Here is a 20,291-nt window from a genome sequence, read left to right on the forward strand (position 1 = left end):
TTTCACATCAAAGAAAAACACACTAGTAATTGCATTATTGCTTACTAAAATATCCTGTTTGATATTTATATATATGTAAATCGCGTCTATAGAGTTTGATGCAATAATGAGACTATACAAACAAATCTAATGGAATTGGTTATATTTACACAACCATCATACAATATAATAACAAGACGAAAGAGGGAAAAACTTGTTTGCAAATGGCTTCGTTATATTGTCGTCTGCGAGTCTAATTCCATCAGGTGCGCACGTAAAATCAAACATCATTTAATCCCGGGTTCAGATCAATAGCTACACTATAAAGAAGAGTGAGTGATAATTATAAAGGTATTGATCCACACACCTATCCCCAACCTGTCTGCAGCCTGTGGCCTCATCATGTTTTCTCCTTATTCCACCTGAGTTCGTGTACAAATGAAGCCGCGGAGAAGTCAATCGCAACTTCTCGAGGTTGTTCCCCCTGAGCTCTGCAGAAAAGGCTCGAGGAGTTGCGATTGCCTTGCAAGTGTCAACAGGTTCAGGTGAGAGAGTACTTATATGCCACGGGAAATCATGGATGAATCGGGGAAGGAATGGCGGTGTGTCGGCAAGGTGGAAGAGCTAGCCAGAAAAAAGTGCCAGCGGTTATATTCGGCGGGCGGAAAAACGTGGGACCTGGCGCTGTTTCACAGCAAGGGGGTGTTCTATGCGATGGAAGCCTGGTGCTCACATCTAGGTAAATATTGAGCATCTATGTCTTAAGAATGTTTAAACCGATAATTACATACTCATTTTGAATCAGCAAAATCAATCTCTTTTTCTCTATCTCAAGAACCCCCCCCCCCCCCCCCCCCAAAAAAAAAAAAAAAAAATTAACCCCAAAATCCGCGAAAGATATTTTTTAAATAAGCGAAAAAAGAATTGTTGATTAATTTTTAATATTGCTTTATGAATGGGTGTTAGGTTTTTTAAATTTCCCTTCATTATCTTATCAAACGCTTGTTCTAAATGAAAGGTATAATATATAATTTGATTTGTGCAATATCTAAACAAAAAACGCTTTCTTTGGTCATTCATTAAGGGAGCGATTTTGCAGAAAAAATAACATAACCCGATATGGCGGTTGCAACATTACAGAAAAAATACATAACATTCAAGCTGCAATATTGCTACCTTTATAACCCGCATAAATCATCAAAGAAAAAAAATATTCTTGCTAGATAACAACATATATACACATCTCTTTTTTTGTTAATAACTTAAGGGTTTGATCGTAAATAGTAAGTAAAATTAACTAAATAATTGTTTTATGTACATCGGTATTTTAAATCAAGGAACTAGACAAGTCGTCCTAAATGGAAATTTGAGTCTGACATCATCATGATTATTACATGTTGCAGTCCGTGATTGTTTTTATGCTGCTGACAGTTTCGAGTAATCGATAAACAGGGCGTGTAGATTTCAGTTTTGTCTGTTTCTACAGAGCTATGAATTACAATCAATTTCTGACAGGAAAAGAGGAAATCATAATTGGTGTATGTAAATATATATTAATTTTGTAATTGATATGTATAACGTTACATGTACATATATGTCATCTACAGTGGGTGATTATGTATTCATCATACCCGATGAGAGTTGGGGAAAATATGCACTCATTGAATATCAAAAGCTATAGACAAACACCGGAAGTGAAACAGTGTTTGGACCTAAGCAAAAATCATAACCGCTGACAAGACTTAGTACTTGAAAATAATCGATAAATGCGATGTAATGTATTCAGAAGCATTGATTTTCAAGGATATTTATTTATAAATAATTTTAAAAATAGCTTGGTATTTTAATTGTACGAACAATTCAGATAATTTTGTAGTCGTATGAATTCGGAATACGAGACTATATTGAACTCTGTCGTAGGAATATTTCTCTCTGCTTGTCGGAGATTTACAGAGACAGCCGAGCGTCTGGTTGAACGAGACAACAATGAACACTGGCTAGTTGAACGAGACAAGAGTTCAATATTGCTCGATTTGATTCCTTAAATATCCAAAAATATTTTAGATTACTGATACATGGGTTTATTAAATTAATTATATCTATAAATAATATGTTTTACAGTGTGACCGTTGGGGCGAGCGCAGAAGCAACCACACATATGTCATCATTGTTAAATGCAACCCGTGGACTTGCCCTAACCAAAAAACTTTGGCTTTGTTTGAAAACTTTTACCGCCGCAAGGAACCCAAAGTTATTAAACTTTTATTCCAATGGTCCCTTCCCAGGCTTATGCACTTAAACAAAAAACTACCACTGAGCATTAATAATTTTAATCTTTTTAATTTTTGTACGCTATATAAGCGTTGTAGACATGTGCCCTCACCCTTTTTTTAGTGTGTGTTATCCAATTTTATTTAAAGGTTTGACCACATATGTAACTATAACAAAAACATGTAGATATTTAAACAGTTTAATTTTTTTTTCTTTTATTTATTCATTACAAAATGACGTCGCTGCACGTAGATCTAATAATGATTGGACTTTTCTTTTTTAATAATTTTTTGTCACCTACCTAACGTATGCAAATATGTTTGGATCAATGTGACAGTAAATTTAGCATGGAACTTGCATGTGTATCTACTGAGCAAAAAAAAAATCAAAACTAATCAGCCAAAGAGTCACAGTTAACACTGATATTGAGTACTTTCTACACGTTACATCCAGTACAGATGCTTGATCCACCTCTAAATTTATTGCTGGAAATTATATAGCCCGAGATCATTGTGACGTCATACTTAACTTTTGCGCTCGACAGTTTTCGTAAATTGTCGGACAAATTCGGGGAAGGAAATGACGTCATGTGTCAGCAAAAGTTCAGATAGGTACAGATTTTTTTACGTAAGCATATGTGTTGTTTACTTTAATGTTTTTAAAAGGATTTTTTATTGTTAAATGAAAATGATGTATGCAATTTGCAGGTAAGAATTTTCCTTAGAAACGCTTCCTGTTCCACCATGTTGCTATTCACCGCAAAGGATCATTGGGATAGTAGAACTTTTTCACGTGGCTTCATAAAAATTTCTTTGAACAATGTGCAGATTTCAACTCGAATTTCCTCCGTTCGTACACGTTGTCTATGGAGCTCGCTACGCGAGCGGCGCTTCGCGCCGCTCGCTGCGCTCGCTAATATGTTTTACGGTGTGACCGTTGGGGCGAGCGCAGAAGGAACCACACATCTGTCATCATTGTTAAATGCAACCCGTGGACTTAACCAAACCAAAAAACTTTGGCTTTGTCTCGAAAACTTTTACCACCGCAAGGAACCGTAAGATATCAAACTTTTATTCCAATGGTCCTTTCCTAGGATTAATTATACACTTAAACAAACTACAAATGAGCATTAATAAAATGTTAAACAGACTTATTAAAATATTTAGATAAACACAAAGCCGTTTGGTTTTTTGTTAATGTAAATACAATTATGGTTTATCATTCCTTTACCTTTTAATAATGATCATTAAAATCAGTCAACAATAAATTGTGTGTCTGTGTTATTTCTCATTTTGTTCCTTGGTGTTACCGGTGTTTTAATTATTTTCCTCTGTGACATCAATTTTGTCTTTAATCTTTTTAATTTTTGTACGCTATATAAGCGTTGTAGACATGTGCCCTCACCCCTTTTTAGTGTGTTATCCAATATTATTTAAAGGTTTGACCACATATGCAACTATAACAAATACATGTAGATATTTTAACAGTTTAATTTTTGGACTTTTTTTTCTCTTTTTTAATAATTTTTGTCACCTACCTAATGTATGCATAATTATATGTTTGGATCAATATGACAGTAAATTTAGCATGGAACTTGCATGCGTATTAACTGAGCAAAACAATTTTCAAAACAAAACTAATCGGCCAAAGAGTCACCGTTAACACTGAAACTGAGTACTTTCTACACGTTACATCCAGTACAGATGCTTGATCCACCTCTAAATTTATTGCTGGAATATATAGCCCGAGATCACTGTGACGTCATACTTAACTTTTGCGCTCGACAGTTTTCGTAAATTGTCGGACAAGTTCGGGGAAGGAAATGACGTCATATGTCAGCAAAATTTTTACGTAGGCATAGCCAATCAGAAAGCCGCACACTCTGGGGCTATTTTTACATTCTTTGTTTATGCTATGGGAAGCTGCACCGATATTTTTGATCGTTCAAGACACCTCCAACCTCCCCATCCAGCCACCATTTTTTTATGCACCATTTATAGGTTCTATAATTTTGCGTCATTTTTAAATAAATGACTGGCCTTTTTTATGCACCACTTTTGTTTCCATTGTATTTCATTAATGGTAGTTTTTTAGCATGTGAACTAGTTTTAGCAATTTTGCGGCTGGGAGTCCCCTATTGTTTTTTACTCTCCAATTTGTTTTCTAGTCAAATGTTTGGGGATCTTCCAGCCGCTTTTGTTTATGTTTATATGTTCTATGATTTTGCGTCATTTTTAAATAAATGACAAAATTTTAACAATCAATTTTAAGAGGTGTTACTGTTTTTATTCAAATGGAAACAAACAAGCGTCAATGTTGCCTTGAAAAGTAAAGAAGGGGTTTAACATAAATGTTTTTAAAAGGATTTTCTATTGTTTAAATGAAAATGATGTATGCGATTTATAGGTAAGAATTTTCCGTAGAAATTCTTCCTGTTCCACCATGTTGCATTGCACCGCAAAGGATCACTGGGATAGTAGAACGTTTTCACGTGGCCTCATAAAATTTTCTTTGAACAATGTGCAGATTTCAACTCGAATTTTCTCCGCTCGTACACGTTGTCTATGGAGCTTGCTGCGCTCGCTATTACACAACATGATTCCTTTGAGGATTTATCATAATTCTTGTCGGAAAAACCCCAAAATTCATATCGGTGTTAGTAAAAATGTATATCATTCTAATACTGGTACACTGTACAGATACATCCTTAAGCAACTATTTGCCATTCAAAGTTAGATATCGTTGATTTTAAACCAAATAATAATCCATAAAATCAACTCCCATCAGTACTTCCGTACTTTGATTTAATATTGATAACAAAAGAACACATAAAATGTTCATCAACAATTCCATATTACGCATGCGCATTTTTTATTTGTACAGGAGGACCTCTGTTTACCGGTGATATCGAGGACTATAAAGGTCGGTGTCACGTGATGTGTCCATGGCACGGGTATATGTTTGACCTCAAAGATGGATCTAATGAAATTGGACTCAAGGTACGTAATACTATATACGGTGAACAATCTTGATTGTGATGTCCCTTTTCACTAGCAGATGGCCGGAAATGTTACAAGCACCAAATTTAGAACGCAATGTTGTTATGGTTGCCATATATATTTTTTTTCTATTTTTTTTTATTGAGGAGGAGGGGGGTAGGGGGTGATTTTAATTTTTATATTTAGGTACACGTTGGAAAGGGTTGTTTTTTTTAAATAATACACAACTCAAGTCCCTTTACTGTTTTAAGCACCGTATATATTATCAAATGAATTCATTAATAAGAAGTCTTGTATGAGGGGTACTTGTTTATTAGGATGATCACCATATCTTAGTAATTGCAGATTAATGTATGAACATTTGTCAATATACGCGTTTATATAGAAAATTTAAATCAAACTTCTTATATTTACATATATATATAAGAAGTTAACTAATGGGCTAAGAAAAAAGCCCGGTATTTAGTAAGTTCAATTGTTTATTGAAATGAGAAAGCATGTAAAAATTCGAGCATGAAATATGAACAGCGAAAGTTTTGTTCCAACTCTTTTGGTATTTATGTTTCAGCAAGAAGTTCACGACGTCAAAATAGAAAATGGAGACGTGTATATCCTATATAGGACGGAGCTAAGCCTTACAACACCCGAATGAAAAACTGGTGCGCGACAAGATAGAATTTTTACAGTTGAAAAAACCCTGATCATTGAAACCGTGTATACATATATTGTCATACTTTAATTTTGGTTTTTCGTTTACAATATATGTCAATTTCAATGCATCTGAGACAATCTTTTTTCTTTTTTTTTATCTATACGTGTGCATGTGAAATATAAATGTATAAAGTAGACAGAGAAAGACTTGATTTGACGACCCAAAGTTTATTGACATCAGTTACCCTGAAATCATTTAAATTTGTGGTGGTTTAATTTTCATAAAAAATTGTAAGTATTTTACATTTAATTAACGCATGACTACATATTTACAAAACTCATGCATGAACTTGTATTAAATGTATTCTTTAAATTTGAATATGAAAAAAAACTTAGATTGAATATTTACTTCTTATTTTAAAAAAAACAGGTAGTTTTTTTTTGGTTTTTACTTAAATCAAAAACCGAATCCCTTTTTTCTAAATCTGAATTATGTACACACGTTAGAATCATTCGAGTAAATATAACCATAGGAAAGCCACCTAACGCAACAATGGGCTTCAATCCAACTGGAGAATTTCATTACGTCATCGCACATGCATACAAATAAGAAATGAACAACAAACATGGAGGAGAGAAAGGGTTAAAAAGAATTTGCTCCGTAAAAATGAATAAAACGTAACAGGTTTTATCAGTCATTTACATATTCGTCATCCTATTTGAATAATCCCGCCCATTCCACTGGAGGGATGGTCTTGTCCGGTGTATAACTGACTGTCAGGAATTCTCATCAAACGGTTACACCCCGCCCCTTTACAACAGAAGTTGCATTCAATTGGTTCGCCTGCTTTGCCAGTGGGCGTGTTCTGTTTTGATAGACACTTCGGATCGTCTGCTGTTACTATCCACCATTTGTCAAAGCACTCGTTTTCGGAGACACATCTGTGAAAGGAGACCGTTTATAAATTGATTAAAATTAAAAAATTGAAGTAAATCATTAAAGTATTTATATTAAAGGAATCAGTATCATATAATATCCTTTCTATAAACATACTTCATGTTCATATATTCGCAAAACTTCACTGTCAGCATTATTATTTTTGTTCACAAAAAGTAAACACGCACACGCACATGATACAATACATGGATCAAAGGTTCATGAATCATTTAAGGGGTCTATCGAAAACTTTTTTTTCTTTATGAAATACATGGTATAGATCTTTGGATGACATTGCTGTTTAAAAAAAAAATATTGGTTGTGGAAAATATAAAAATTAATGCAAGAAAACCGCCCCCCATTTCTTTTTTTAATTTTACACCGTCAGATACGTAGCTGTAATTTTTTTCACACTTTTTTTCATACTTAAGTAGGTTCTGACTTCTAGAGGGTGCTAACATTAGAACCGACCAAATATTCAAGTTTTCCTGACTCCCACTCTCTACGAACACCTACCGGCGAGTGATCTTACGACACCCGTCCCCACCCAGTTTGACTGTATTCATACAGTATAAACATTTCCCTGGCATCTCATCCTCGATATACACCTACTGGCGTGTGATTGTACAACTTCCATTCCCGCTTTGTTTGAGTGTGTTCATACAGTATACACTTTTTTTCTATTCCTCACCCTCGATGGACACCTACCGGCGAGTGATGGTACGACTTCCGTCCTTGCCCTGTTTGAATGTATTCATACAGTATAAAAAATTCCCTGAAACCCACCCCCGATGGACACCTACCGGCGAGTGATTCCCGTCCCTACCCTGCCTGAGTGTGTTCATACAATATACACTTTTTTCTATTCCTCACCCTCGATGGACACCTACCGGCGAGTGTTGGTATGACTCCCGCCCCCACCACGTTTGACTGTGTTTAAACAGCATACAATTTTCCCTGACACACCCACCCTCTACAGACACCTACCGGCGAGTGATGGTACGACTCCCGTCCCTGCCCTGTCTGAGTGTGTTCATACAATACTCGGTCCCTGTGTTACACTCCTGTAAGTCTCCATCAGTACAGTTCACGCCGGCACACGTGTGACACTGAGGAACAGGGGGCGTGGTCACCGCAACCTTAGTTGTCGTTGATGTTGTTGTTGTTGCTGTCGCTGTTGTTGTCCTTTTTGTTGAGGTGGTTGTTGGTTTTGGTGTTGTTGTTGTGGTTGTTGTTGATGTTGTTTTTGTTGTTGTTGGGAGCATCATCGTTGGATGTGTTGTCAAAGCCTCCTGTGTTGGACTGATAGCCGGGCTTTGAGTGGTATAAGGTTTTGTTGTTGTTGTTGGCTGCTTTAGTAGGCTTTGTAATTTTGATTTTGGCACTATGATAACTAAAGAAAAAAGACCAAAGGAGTTTTATTTCCTAAAAATGATTCTTCGCTTAATGGTAATATCAAATAACAATAAATTTAAAATGCATGAAGAAAATAATATAAACTGTTGCCTACACTTTAAAAAAAGCATGCCATATTCTGATGTCATCGAACAATGCTCACATAACCCCATGATCTGTGAATTTCTTAGCCTAACATATAACGTAATAATGTAAAATTCCGTCCAAATTTCAGCCATTTACAAGCATGTACGACAGAAACAGTTACATAGATCGGGAATAATAAGATAGTTTTGCTATTTGCAGTTACAATGTGTATCCTGAAATCCCCAAATTTTATAAATTCAGTCGGCTTTTTAAGCCATTTTTGCAATTTGAAAAAGATTTCAACAGTAAACAATTACGAAGATAATATTTATCTGTAATATTGTTGTGATATGAAAATGATCGCGAAAATCGCAAAAATAGCGAAAAGTAGATACAATCAAAATAAACAGATATAAGATTTGTACTTACTTGAGTTAGAGCTGGTTCTGTAGCGGCAATACAGGCACACGATGTTGGTTATATTGACCCTGAGTATATTTGTACAGAACTGATGAAGGAGGTGTGTTTCCCGATACTCAGGGATACAGTGATCCTCTGTCACAACTAAAGGATGCAAATTAATGAATAATTAAAGCATGTACGTGTATTTACATCGAACCCTCAACTTCTTTCCAAAAAAAGAAAGAAAAAATAAATACTTTTTATATGAATGTATCATTTGTACTCAAGTTAAAGATAACATCGGCGTGAAAAAAAAGTGCGTGAAATGGCACTTAATTTAGACGCAAACGAATATAAATACCAGTTTTTTGCCGAAAATGTTAACACTTCATATGTCACATTTTTAATTGACCATTACTCACGATTCATTTTTTTTTTGGTTAAATCTAGAACAATCAGCAATGGATACAAAAAGCCAGTTAATTCCAAAATAGAAACTCAAGTTAATAATTATTGACAAACTGTTGTTTCTGTTTAAAACGAAGGACTTCAAACTTCTGCAATGTACATGTACATGTATATTTTTCATTTAAAAAAGCAACTTAATCTAGAACAGATCGAAATCCGAGCATTGAAATATATTAGGCGAATGAATGGCGCCGTAGTACATCTAATGAATCATTCGGAACTTCTCGGGCCTTTACGTTTACTGTTCCCGGAAAACATTTCTATGAGAAAGGCCCGAGAAGTTGCGATTGTAACGAGCATCACTACCTGTCATATGTGGGGCCTTTGTCGTTACGGGAACGGGTTGTTCTGTATCTAGAAAAACAGGGGAAAATGAAATGAAATTAAATTAAAAAGATTTACGGTGGTTTCTGCAACAACAAACAGATACATTTACGTACTTACTCTTACACTTCATAATAAAGTAAAAATTTTTATTGGAATTCAAATAATAAGATTATTACTGGTATATACCTGTTAGTTTTCTTTTCCAAAAGCTCATATTTTCTTAGATAAAGGTTTTGTTCAAAAAGAAATCTTTTACATACATGTATTTTCGGAATAAAAATAAAAGGAGTCATGCTGAAAAAAATGTATTACAGCCAATTCTTACACATGGGAACAGATTGAGTATCAGGTGGTGTGTGGACTGGATTATCTGTAAAAGAAATTGACAAATACATTCATATATCATAAAATTATATGTATGAGAGTTTTCGGCCATAAGGTACAAGCTTCAGTGTTTTTAGTCCGACACTGGTTTTTCACTTAATATACAGCATTTTTTTTAATCCCACCTCATATATATATATTGGATACAGTATTTTTTAAATTAAATAATGCTGCATGTAAATTATTCCAAAACAAAAACCTTAATTTTCGTGCTAGAGAGGTCTCTTTAAATATAGATATAATTAAAAAACATATTTACTAGTATACATGTATGTGTTAAGAAAAACAAAATTTAGGTGCTTGCAAGATTGACCGTGGGTTTCTTTTTTTTATGATTATGTTTAATTGTAGAAATTGTGTTTTGTTCTAAAACAACGAAAAAAAACACAAAAAACATGATCAACCGTAACGGTAAAAAACACGCGAACAGAAAGTAAGTTTACAGAAACCAATTTGATTCGAAATCGTGACCGTTATGCAATTAATTAGTAGTTTTTAAACTAAGTTTAAATTAGATTTAAAAGACAGTAAAGTCTGTATGACTTGGCTGTTAGCGTAGATTTTTTTTCCAATAATGCATTACATGTATTAAAAACAGCTATCGAACATACTGTATGGGCACTTGGAACAATGTCCGCTACAAACAGCTTGACGCTTTTTGCGACCAAAGGCATTGTATGGATGAGGATGTTGGGTTCTCAGCTGATGACAGTATCCCGGGCAACTAAAGGGACAGTCGGCTGATGTCTGTCGCCTCACTTTATGGTGTCGATTGAAAATATGACCTGAAACAAATGCCGAATTACTATTGTATCATTTTTATTTGTGGGTATCAATTTTCGACATGCATTAGTGAAAATCTCCGTGTCAGGGATACGGAAATTTCTTGCCAATGATATTATCAATACAATAGGAAAAATATTATAAACTGCATTACAGAGATCATAAAACTATCATTCATTAACAAAATCGGAGTGGAATGGGTGGGGTGTACAAACTCCACTGTTCATTAGGATATCATTCTCCAGAATTGGATTTCTACAAATTTTAATGACTCCACAAAGTCAATAAAGCTGGGTGGAAATCAAACTATAACAGTCAGATCTACCTTTATTTTCCAGATTTGATTTGTTTAGTTATTAACTATCGTTTAGTAAAATTAAAATTATTACATTTTAAATTTTAGACTAAAACTTATACAGAGCTCTGTTTTAATTTCTTAACAGATATTACAGTCTAAAAATGGTCATGAACAAACAGGCCGTGTAATCAAAATACTATAATAATAATATAGTAATATTCTCTTGTATGTTAGCATATGTTATACATTTATATTATATGCCTCTAGTTATAATAATAATTGTTGTCTTAAAACTGCGTATTCAAATTTGTATATGATATGCAAATTTACAATTAATTTACTATATGTTATTTGTGGAACTGTTGGAACTTTGAGACCTGTGAAACACTTGATCAAGGGTTCCCCTCCATTTTAGACTCCAAAGAGTCTAATGTTAACATTTTATTATATAATATGTGACTTATTGTAAACTGATGGGCTGTATTGCATAAAGTTGTATTTCTGAATATATAGCTTGTACCCTTCAACTGGCAGTCACAGAACTCGCAGGAGAGAGTCTTGTTTTGGTGGTTCACCAGGTGGCGCACCTGACAGGTGTTGGGGCACAGGTAATTCTCTTGGTCACATGGGTTCTGTAGTGCGACAAACTGTTGATCTGAATGGACAAACAGTTATTAAAACCCTTGCAATTTTTCGAATTTCATTTATGAAAAAGGCATAATTATACATAAGTCGTTAAGTTTTTACCAAATGTTAAGACTAAGTTGATATTAGGTCTGTAAACTACATGACTTTGTATTAAGAAATTTTAAACTAGTTAGAGTTTGTTTTAAAGTGTGTTTTGCTGCACTCGCGTTTCACTTTCTATTTGTTTTTAACAATAAAACTATGTGGATGAATAAATCTAAGCCATTCAGCTCACGTGAAGTGCTGTTGCTCTGCTATATTGAAATAAATCGCAAAAACCGTATAAACTATATGCATATTCTAAACTTTAAAACAATTTTACAAACTGCAATAATTCCTACCCTATAAAACGATTAAGTTCAGACCTTTTAAAACCATGTCTGCATCGATCGCAGTAATTAGTATTTGACTTCTTTAATGAAATTAAATGTTAAACTAACAGATTTGATGAAACAATCTGATATTTTATGTTGAAATATTTTTATTTTTTTAAAACGAAGATTGAGATATATAACCCAAGCTGTAACTTACCCGGACAGTGACAGTGATAACAATGCCATTCACTGACCCGGAAATCAACTACGGTACATCCGGTCGGACAGTCCGAGGGCTCGACCTGGCAGTAGAGCTGTAGGAAGCTGGAGTGAACTGTAGGGATGTATGGTGTATAGTATATATATATATACAGTATTGCTGCGATTGTGTGCATCTATTAACATCGTCGTAATAATAAGAATGCATATCAAATACATAAGAAGAAGATGTTTAGTTTAAGAAACCTTTATTTGCTACAAAAAACCTACTATGATTTTAAGGATTCTGCATGTAACATAACTTTGATTAAACGTTTCTCTAAAGAAGACTGATATAGTCAAACAATTTTAGTACAAGAAGACCGCAATATTAGTAGTCCGAATGGGATTTAATTAAAGCCTAAAAAAAACCACTTTTCACATAAAAAATGATATATCGATAAAAATTCCGACATGAATTAGTATTGCATATCATATTGCATTGAAATAACAATTGATTTTAACATTAAAGCAAGTGCACATTTTGACATAATTCTCATTTTGCATATCAATGAGATGAATTGTGTAACAAGAAAACATAAATACCGGCTGTCTTTGTTGTTGGTGCAATTGTCGTTGAAGTTGTTGTTTCTATAAATGTAAATACATTAGTGACTTTGATTTTTTATAGAACAATTTGAATAAAAAAAATATTATTTTTGGGAAAAGTGTTCTTTAGTCACAATGCCCATTTAGCGAATTAAATCTCATTTAACATTTATAAATAATAAAACAGAGCTGATATCATAGCAAATCAAACATAATCGAAAATGCCATATCTGATTCATTAGAAGCATATCTAAAAGAAAGAACAAAAACTGCATGTATCAAGGGAGGTGGGGGGGGGGGGGGGGGTAATTGACCAATAGTTTGGCGATTGCAAGTGATCATGGCTAACCTACCAATAGGTATACATCTACATTCCCGGCAACCATTGGGTGCAAGAGCGAACGCCATTCCATCAGGACAGCGGAAAATAGGACACGCAAAGTGAAACTGAAAGCAGGCCGTCCTTTGTTTGGAACTGTGTCCACGTCTTTTCTTTCTGTGTGCTAAAAAAAACATCTATACTACTATATTAAAATAACAGACTCGAATTTTTGGGCTTTAATACCGAGAAATCGGAAGAGTACTGTCTTTTGGTTTACATATTTTAAACATCATTGGTACTTGAAGATTATTTTTTTCTTAATCAAGCTTCGCTAATTAATAATCAACGAAAATTCCTTTAAAAAATCCGGAAATCTTCTGGATTTTTTGGATTTTAGAATCTTGCGCATGCGCTTTACATTCACGCTAAATCACGAAAGGCCCATTCGTTTATGTTTCCACCATGTCACATTTGCATGGATAAACTCAGAAACGATTTTATAAATACGTGTAAATTTTGATTGAAAATTTGTCATATATTGTTCATCAAAGGAAATACGGGAGATAACTCTTAACTCTGCGCATTCAATATGAAAAATCCCGAGAGTTCCGAATATCAACATGGTGTGTAAATTCAAAGCGAGTAAAAAGTGTTGTATTCTTCATTTATATCAATTAAATATTCAGATGAGAGGTATTTACAGCTTCAAAATGGTTTGTTGTGAATAATTTGACTGTTATTTTCAATGTAGCTGCATTAATTTTTTCCAAAATCGTTTCGGAGATATTCTGCAATTTTTTGCAACAATACGGGTATATGGGATGCATTTAAACTGTCGTGAAGGCTTGTCCCGAGACACAGTTAGATTATTCAGAGTGTAGTGAAATTAATAGCATTATTGCAGTAGCTTGGTTATATAAATGTCAACAATACGCTGTGTCCATGAATCTGTTTCGTAAATGTCCGACATCATATGCAATGTCAACCTGTGTTCACACGGGTCAGAGTCTAGTCGACATTATATTTTATTAATTCATTTTTTTTTCTCTCCTTAAAAATTATAAGATGATTGTTTTATTAAGATGTGATTTAGAATATCATTAGGGAGATAGAATATATTTTTTTTATTTTGTGAAACATATACATGTATTACGTCAGGTACTTGTGAGAGATATACGTGGTACTAAGAACATACAATTTTTACTCACTTGTCAATTTCGGCTTCACCAGGAATTGTTCTATAAAGTCACGTTTTCCTAAGAGATCTGAAAGTAATTGAAACAAATGACCACTGCTTTGTCGAAATATATAACGGTAATTTTTCCAACAACAAAAAACCCCAGATGGAATACCGTATTCTTTGATTTTATTAGATTCAAAAAGAAAAAAATCAAACCCTATAATATTCATTTTCCTTCTCATATCAGAATTGACAAATACCGCAAAAGAAAATAATGGGTTTTTTTTTTCATTTTACAATTGTAAGCTCTTGTTCGGAATTGAATAAAAAAAAATCATATATTGAAAAATGACGGACGGGTCTTTTTATTTCAATTGTATTAAAAAGTTCATGAATATTCACGCCATTAATTAAGGGAAAAGCACCGGTAATTAGAACACTACAAGAGATGGTACGTGCATTAATTGTAAAAAAAAAAAAAAAGAAGAAAAAAATGCCACCTAAGACTCCTCCTATGAGATTTGTAAATTAAATTTATATAGGTGAATTTAATTTTTTGAACTGAATGAATTTATTATGACTGCAAATAAACTCAAATGTTTGCACAACGACTTCTCAGTATGATTGAACTAAATTGAGAATTAAAACGTTGATGAAAATTATTGCCTATTTTCTTTTAAATTAAAAGCTAATATATTGAGAATAAATTGGTGCTTACCAAACTCTAAATTAATTTTGTTGAAGTTTTTAAACTAAAGCTCTTGATTGTTCCATCATTTTTTATCAATAAGAAATATTGGTGTTTTATTCAACAAATGGTAATATTTCAGGTTATAAAACTGTTCTACATTATAATATATTAGATGGTACCTGTAGTTGATTTAAACATTGCAAAATCCTATGAAGCCGTGGGTTTTGAGTTGGATATTTTTTAATATAAAAAACTACCTAGTTTAATTAATTTAGCGTATATGCTAAGTAAGGCTATAAATGAAGCTGGTTTATGCAAATAACATCAAATGTATTCAGAACAAATGTAATGCATTATAAAGAATCTTGGAACAAATCAACATGAATCTTGATTAGCGAATACATTCTAATAAATAAGTATATTAATTCTTCGATTTAAAATGGTTCAGTGTCTTCAATAATTTAGGCTTGTTAATACACTGTATTTGATTAATTTCAAGAAAAACTACATGTATTAATAAATCTCAGACTTTCTCATTTTTTCGGGGGGGGGGGGGGGGGGGGGTGGGGGGTGGGTGTCAAGTTCAAACTTGACCATTATATTACCCATCTTTAATCCGGGTTCCAATCCGTATTAATAACAGTGAATTCATCATAAATAAGTAAGAGCCAATTTTCGGGGGTGAATTATTAATATTGTTGCCATAATTTGTTTGTTAGTGAGGTTAACTAATGATCTCGAATAAAATTAAGACCCTCTTTGAATGCTATCGATTCCACAACTTGTTCAACTCAAATATAAAGACCAAAAAATGAAACAAAAAGAAGTCCAAGTTGGTGCTAATAAATTATAATCTGGTTTGATGAGATTTACCACGTGACCAACCCGTATTGAATTCCAAACCAATTCCAAATTCATGAACAATTCATTCTATTTTTTTTTTTCATACAAAGACAGAGAAAGAATATTTACAACCATCAACTAAATGAGATAAATACATTTTTTTTGGTTCAAGATAAAGGTCGAGAATGGAAACATAAAAAGTCCTTGATTAAATACCAAAACCAGAGAAAGTATATTTTGGCAATATAATTATGTATATGAAATACCGGTAACTATAATGATTTGATCGAACAAAGACCCAGAAAATGAAACAAAACATAAAATCCTTGACCTAACACCAAAACATTTTACCAATCTGTATGAATTAACAGTAATTAACGATTGGGACGAATAAAGCCCGAGAAATGAAACAAAGCATAAAATCCTGGACCTACCCGTGATGGATCCGCCACAGTCGCACGTTTCACACATCGTCCCGTTGGGGAGGGTCTGTGTCCCCTTGGGGCAAATGAGCGGACACGAGGCATAGTACTCCACGCACGGGTGTTCCAACTTTGTGTAGACGATGTTATTAGCGATCCATTGCCCCGGGGGTAAGGTGGTGGTCGGCCCGGGGGTGGTGGTTGTTGTGGGGGTCGGGGTGGTAGGCTCAGGCCAGGCGACTAACAGAAGTAAAGGGCCAAAGCAATTAAATAATTCCATGATTTTTGAAGGGTTTTTTGGGGGGAAGAAACACAACCACCTGAATGCTGTCACATGAATGCTGAATGTTATATACACTACCGCTGGGATGTCAATCCAAAACGATTAGAATGTCGGTTTACGCGGTAAGTCTTATTTTTGTAGGGGGTTTACCGTACCAGTTATAATAAGGTAGCAAGCAGGGATATATTAACACCGGTGTGGAATTATTATTGAGGCGGGGTGGTTTATTTTGGGATTTCGGAATGATGTGTGTTTATTATCTCTAAAAAGACCCGCCCAACCGCAAACAGAATAAATGAAGGACGGTATGGTCACTGCGATATTAGAACAAAGTCCTCCACATGGCACGTGCTCAAAATATGTACCTGCAAATACCTGATATAAAAGTGCATATTAAGCGTATAATAATTCGACTTCGGGGTTGCGGGTAGGAATGTGTTAATTTTTTAATGTGAATTTTGTTTAAGATGCATGTGCTATTTTAAAATAGATAGGTTATATAAATTTGTGTATGGACACGTGTTTACACAATGTTTCATGTTCATTGGAACTGTCAATAACAAGTGCCTACAGCATTCCATTGGACAAAGTTTTAGGAATCGGATTGTTATGGCTAGCGCTATTTTTAGACTGGAATATTATGCACGTATCTTTGTATAGAAATATAGCAGAATTTTCAAATCTAACCCCCATAATTCTTTCCCCTTTTTTGCAACTTTCTGCAACTTGATTTGACACCACACCTAAATATAAATATATTTCATATAAAAAAAGAAAATTAATGATATTTTTGGGTTTTTTCTTTAAAAAACCCATAAATCAAGGTAACCTTTATTAGGACAGGAATTTGGACATGATGACGATGATAGGAACAATCTTTAACTTTTCGAGTTTTTAAAAAAGTACACAGTTTATTATATTTTTGAATTAAAGTTCTAAGTCAGGTGAACCCCCCGCCTTAGTGGTAGAATAAGTATATAAGCTGTAAAACATGTACAAACATCAACAAAATTATTTTTCAGTTTAGTAACACAATGCAAAACTCATGCATATGAGTCCTTAATTAAAAACAAATGGCATGAAAAGTAAACTCAATGAAATATAAAATAAGAAAAAGAGATGAATTACTTGAGTATCTCGGATCATCGCAGACACAGAATTGACAGTTCAGACTTCCGGTCATGTAGGACACCCTACAGGAAGTGGAACATAACCGGAACTTCTCCAGACACGGGTTGTCCAGAGCGAAGAACTGCGCTGATAGAACTGGAACTGTAAGAACATAAAAAGGGATCGTTTCAAGATACATTTTTTCTTCTTCAAAAGATATAAGCGTAGAATTATATACTGCGATAGAACCAAAACTATCCAGTAATTTGAAAATGGAATATTGCAAGCTGGAAACATTTATTTTTTAAAAACAGTTTAATTGAAACTTCAAAGCAAAGAACTGTTGCGATACAATTAAAACTGCAAAGGAAATAAAAGGAGACCTTTTTAAAGATTCAAACATCCTTATTTTTATTTAAATCAATGAGTAAAAAGATAAAAATGTAAATAGCTGATAATTGAGGAAATAAAATAGGACCAACACGTATTTGTAATTTTTGTGTTTCATAATACACTGTTTAAAATTCAAAAGTATATCAATTATCCATATTTGGATTGTTTTACCGCTAAAAATTGACCCAAAGAACCAAATAACTAACAAACAAAAAAATTGACAGAAAAATGTCGAAACTCCTAAAATTGGTGCATGGAACCTCTTCCAGAAAAACAACATAAATTAAGTGACCAGGTCAGTTAAACTGTGTCACGGACAGTGTTCTGATAAGGTGGCACAGGTAAAAACACAGGTGCTGGCAGGTGTCGGCATGGTCTCTATAATAGATGGGCTCCAACAACAATCCTTCTGCGAGTACTGACCGTCCCAGAATGCCAAACTCTCACTTTTTCTTTATTTCCGCTTTTCTCCGTCTGTCTTTCTCTGTCTTTCTCTCTGTCTCTGTCTCTCTCTCATCCTCCTCCTAATCATCATCACCATCATCATCACCATCATCATCACCATCATCATCATCAAGCTGCATTAAGCGTGTGCAATTTTTTCTCTTATTCGAAAATCTTCCTTATATTAACATTGTATGAAATCAAATCTTTTTTAATAAAGTCATGTTTAACAAATATGCATATTTGATTTTCTTTAATGGGTGTATTATTATATTATTATCATATATTATAATAACATATGCACATATGTACAAAAATGTGATATCACTTATCAAATACATGAACAATGCATTAATTGGGAAAAAAAAAGAAATCAAAACTGTCTTATGAAACTACTACGGTAAATTGTATGTACAAGTAAATGTGATTGTTTTCTTTGATTTTAATAGAGCGCATTTAACGATAACTGCATGCGACGTGCCTGACTCGTTTAAAATTCTGTGACCACTTATTGGTGCAAAAGGAAGTTGGAAATCGTAGATATCATGCAACAAACCCATAGCAGAGCGAGGGAGCAGTCCTCCTAAAAACTGATCTAATTGTTTCATGTATAATACATGTATACTTATATGGGAATAAACAACATAGGAAGGAATGTAGTAAGTTTATTTTAATTTCGTCCGTTGGAACACCGAAATCACTTTATCCTTTAAAATTTTAACTCCTTCTGCTTGATGAGTTTAAATGACTACCACGGGATCAACGTTTTTTGTTTTGGGGGATATGATTTCAATTTAAGTGACGCACAGAAACTTCAGAAAGGCATTATTTATTTATGAATATTGACAAAAATGCTGACTATTGAACAAGAATCTAGAAATAGAATTATATAATCTCAAAATCGACGCAACGTTGCCCAAAAATAGAATACATCTCTTAAAAATATGCGAGACTCGGCATAATAATGACGATAACAATAATCCCCGAGCGATTTTAAGATCTTACAAGATCAGCCATTTGATACACTAAGCCAATCCTTACCTGTCAAAATACATCCCGCAAAAAGACATAATATAGTCCCATAATGAAATTGAGAGATCTCCATATATATCTGGGCCCGTGTACAATGTACTTATTCCCTTTCGCACCTGCCTGGCGTGCGTCATAGCAACAAGCCGGGGGGATTATTTGATTATCAGCGAAGAAGCTTTTCTTTTTTGAACTATCTCTCTTATTACTGATAAATGTTTCGAAATGCGGACAGAAAGGTACATTAATGTCATTGAGAACAGGGGCTATTTATAGTACATGTAGATATAAATATATGTACATTCTTTAACACGACGATTAACGTGTCTGTTATTAGGAGTGTTCCGTTCTGAATAAAACTTGTATTTCTTTTATCTGGAGAAAAAGAATTTAAACCAACTTGAAGACACGTTTTAGACATAACTTTTGGGGTTTGGGGTAATTCCGAAACATGCAAATTTGGAGTCAATTTTGTAAAGGCAGTGCGCACGCAGTGACAATTTCGAAAATGAATTAATTCCTCTAAATTTGCGTGTGATTACAGCGTATCTGAACGTCCTTATGAATGGAAAATTTATAAAAGATGAAATTTATTTTAAAATAGTTACAGTTTTTTATGAGGAGGTGGTGCATAATCAATGCGACATGCAGTCAATTTCGAAAACGTAATTAAATATGCACAATAAACTACCACTAACACACAATTTATACACAACTTGTATCATGTTTTCATGAAATAGTGATTTTAACTATGAATAAAATTAACACCATGCTGTTTTGTTCGA

General features: G+C 33.9%; 2 protein-coding genes across 4 annotated transcripts; one reads left to right on the plus strand and one right to left on the minus strand.

The window, feature by feature from the left end:
• Window positions 1–210: 210 nt before the first annotated feature.
• LOC117687115 (Rieske domain-containing protein-like) lies at window positions 211–6,495 on the plus strand. The gene is made up of 3 exons (XM_034463305.2): window positions 211–718; window positions 5,134–5,249; window positions 5,818–6,495. The coding sequence occupies exons 1-3, from the start codon at window positions 541–543 to the stop codon at window positions 5,899–5,901; spliced, it is 378 nt and encodes a 125-aa protein (XP_034319196.2). The 5' UTR covers window positions 211–540; the 3' UTR covers window positions 5,902–6,495.
• A 43-nt stretch (window positions 6,496–6,538) lies between these two features.
• LOC105345443 (mucin-2) lies at window positions 6,539–19,681 on the minus strand. 3 transcript variants are annotated; one of them, XM_066088923.1, is made up of 14 exons: window positions 19,519–19,681; window positions 17,659–17,796; window positions 16,260–16,487; window positions 14,320–14,376; window positions 13,143–13,292; window positions 12,787–12,831; window positions 12,200–12,316; window positions 11,502–11,636; window positions 10,512–10,685; window positions 9,842–9,886; window positions 9,496–9,543; window positions 8,749–8,883; window positions 7,825–8,230; window positions 6,539–6,842 (listed from the first exon to the last, which is right to left on the minus strand). In XM_066088923.1, exons 1-14 carry the CDS (start codon window positions 19,580–19,582, stop codon window positions 6,611–6,613), a joined length of 1,974 nt encoding a protein of 657 aa, XP_065944995.1. In that variant the 5' UTR covers window positions 19,583–19,681; the 3' UTR covers window positions 6,539–6,610. The 3 variants fall into 3 exon arrangements, with proteins under 3 accessions (XP_065944995.1, XP_065944992.1, XP_065944997.1); XM_066088920.1 differs by having other exon boundaries at window positions 17,659–17,802; window positions 19,519–19,680; XM_066088925.1 differs by lacking the exon at window positions 9,842–9,886 and having other exon boundaries at window positions 17,659–17,802; window positions 19,519–19,680.
• Window positions 19,682–20,291: the final 610 nt, after the last annotated feature.

This window comes from Magallana gigas, chromosome 1 (genome assembly GCF_963853765.1).
Source record: "Magallana gigas chromosome 1, xbMagGiga1.1, whole genome shotgun sequence".
Taxonomy (NCBI): Eukaryota; Metazoa; Mollusca; class Bivalvia; order Ostreida; family Ostreidae; genus Magallana; species Magallana gigas.

What these genes read in the sequence shown, in the direction of transcription:
- LOC105345443 (XM_066088920.1), bottom strand. Translation starts at nt 19,582, where the DNA reads ATGGAGATCTCTCAATTTCATTATGGGACTATATTATGTCTTTTTGCG. An exon ending in GGTGAAGCCGAAATTGACAA is followed by an intron (nt 13,293 to 14,319) that starts GTGAGTAAAAAT and finishes TGTTTTTTTTAG; the next exon opens with CACACAGAAAGAAAAGACGT. An exon ending in AAAGGCCCCACATATGACAG is followed by an intron (nt 8,884 to 9,495) that starts GTAGTGATGCTC and finishes TGCATCCTTTAG; the next exon opens with TTGTGACAGAGGATCACTGT.
- LOC117687115 (XM_034463305.2), top strand. Translation starts at nt 541, where the DNA reads ATGCCACGGGAAATCATGGATGAATCGGGGAAGGAATGGCGGTGTGTC. An exon ending in AGCCTGGTGCTCACATCTAG is followed by an intron (nt 719 to 5,133) that starts GTAAATATTGAG and finishes TTATTTGTACAG; the next exon opens with GAGGACCTCTGTTTACCGGT. An exon ending in CTAATGAAATTGGACTCAAG is followed by an intron (nt 5,250 to 5,817) that starts GTACGTAATACT and finishes TTTATGTTTCAG; the next exon opens with CAAGAAGTTCACGACGTCAA.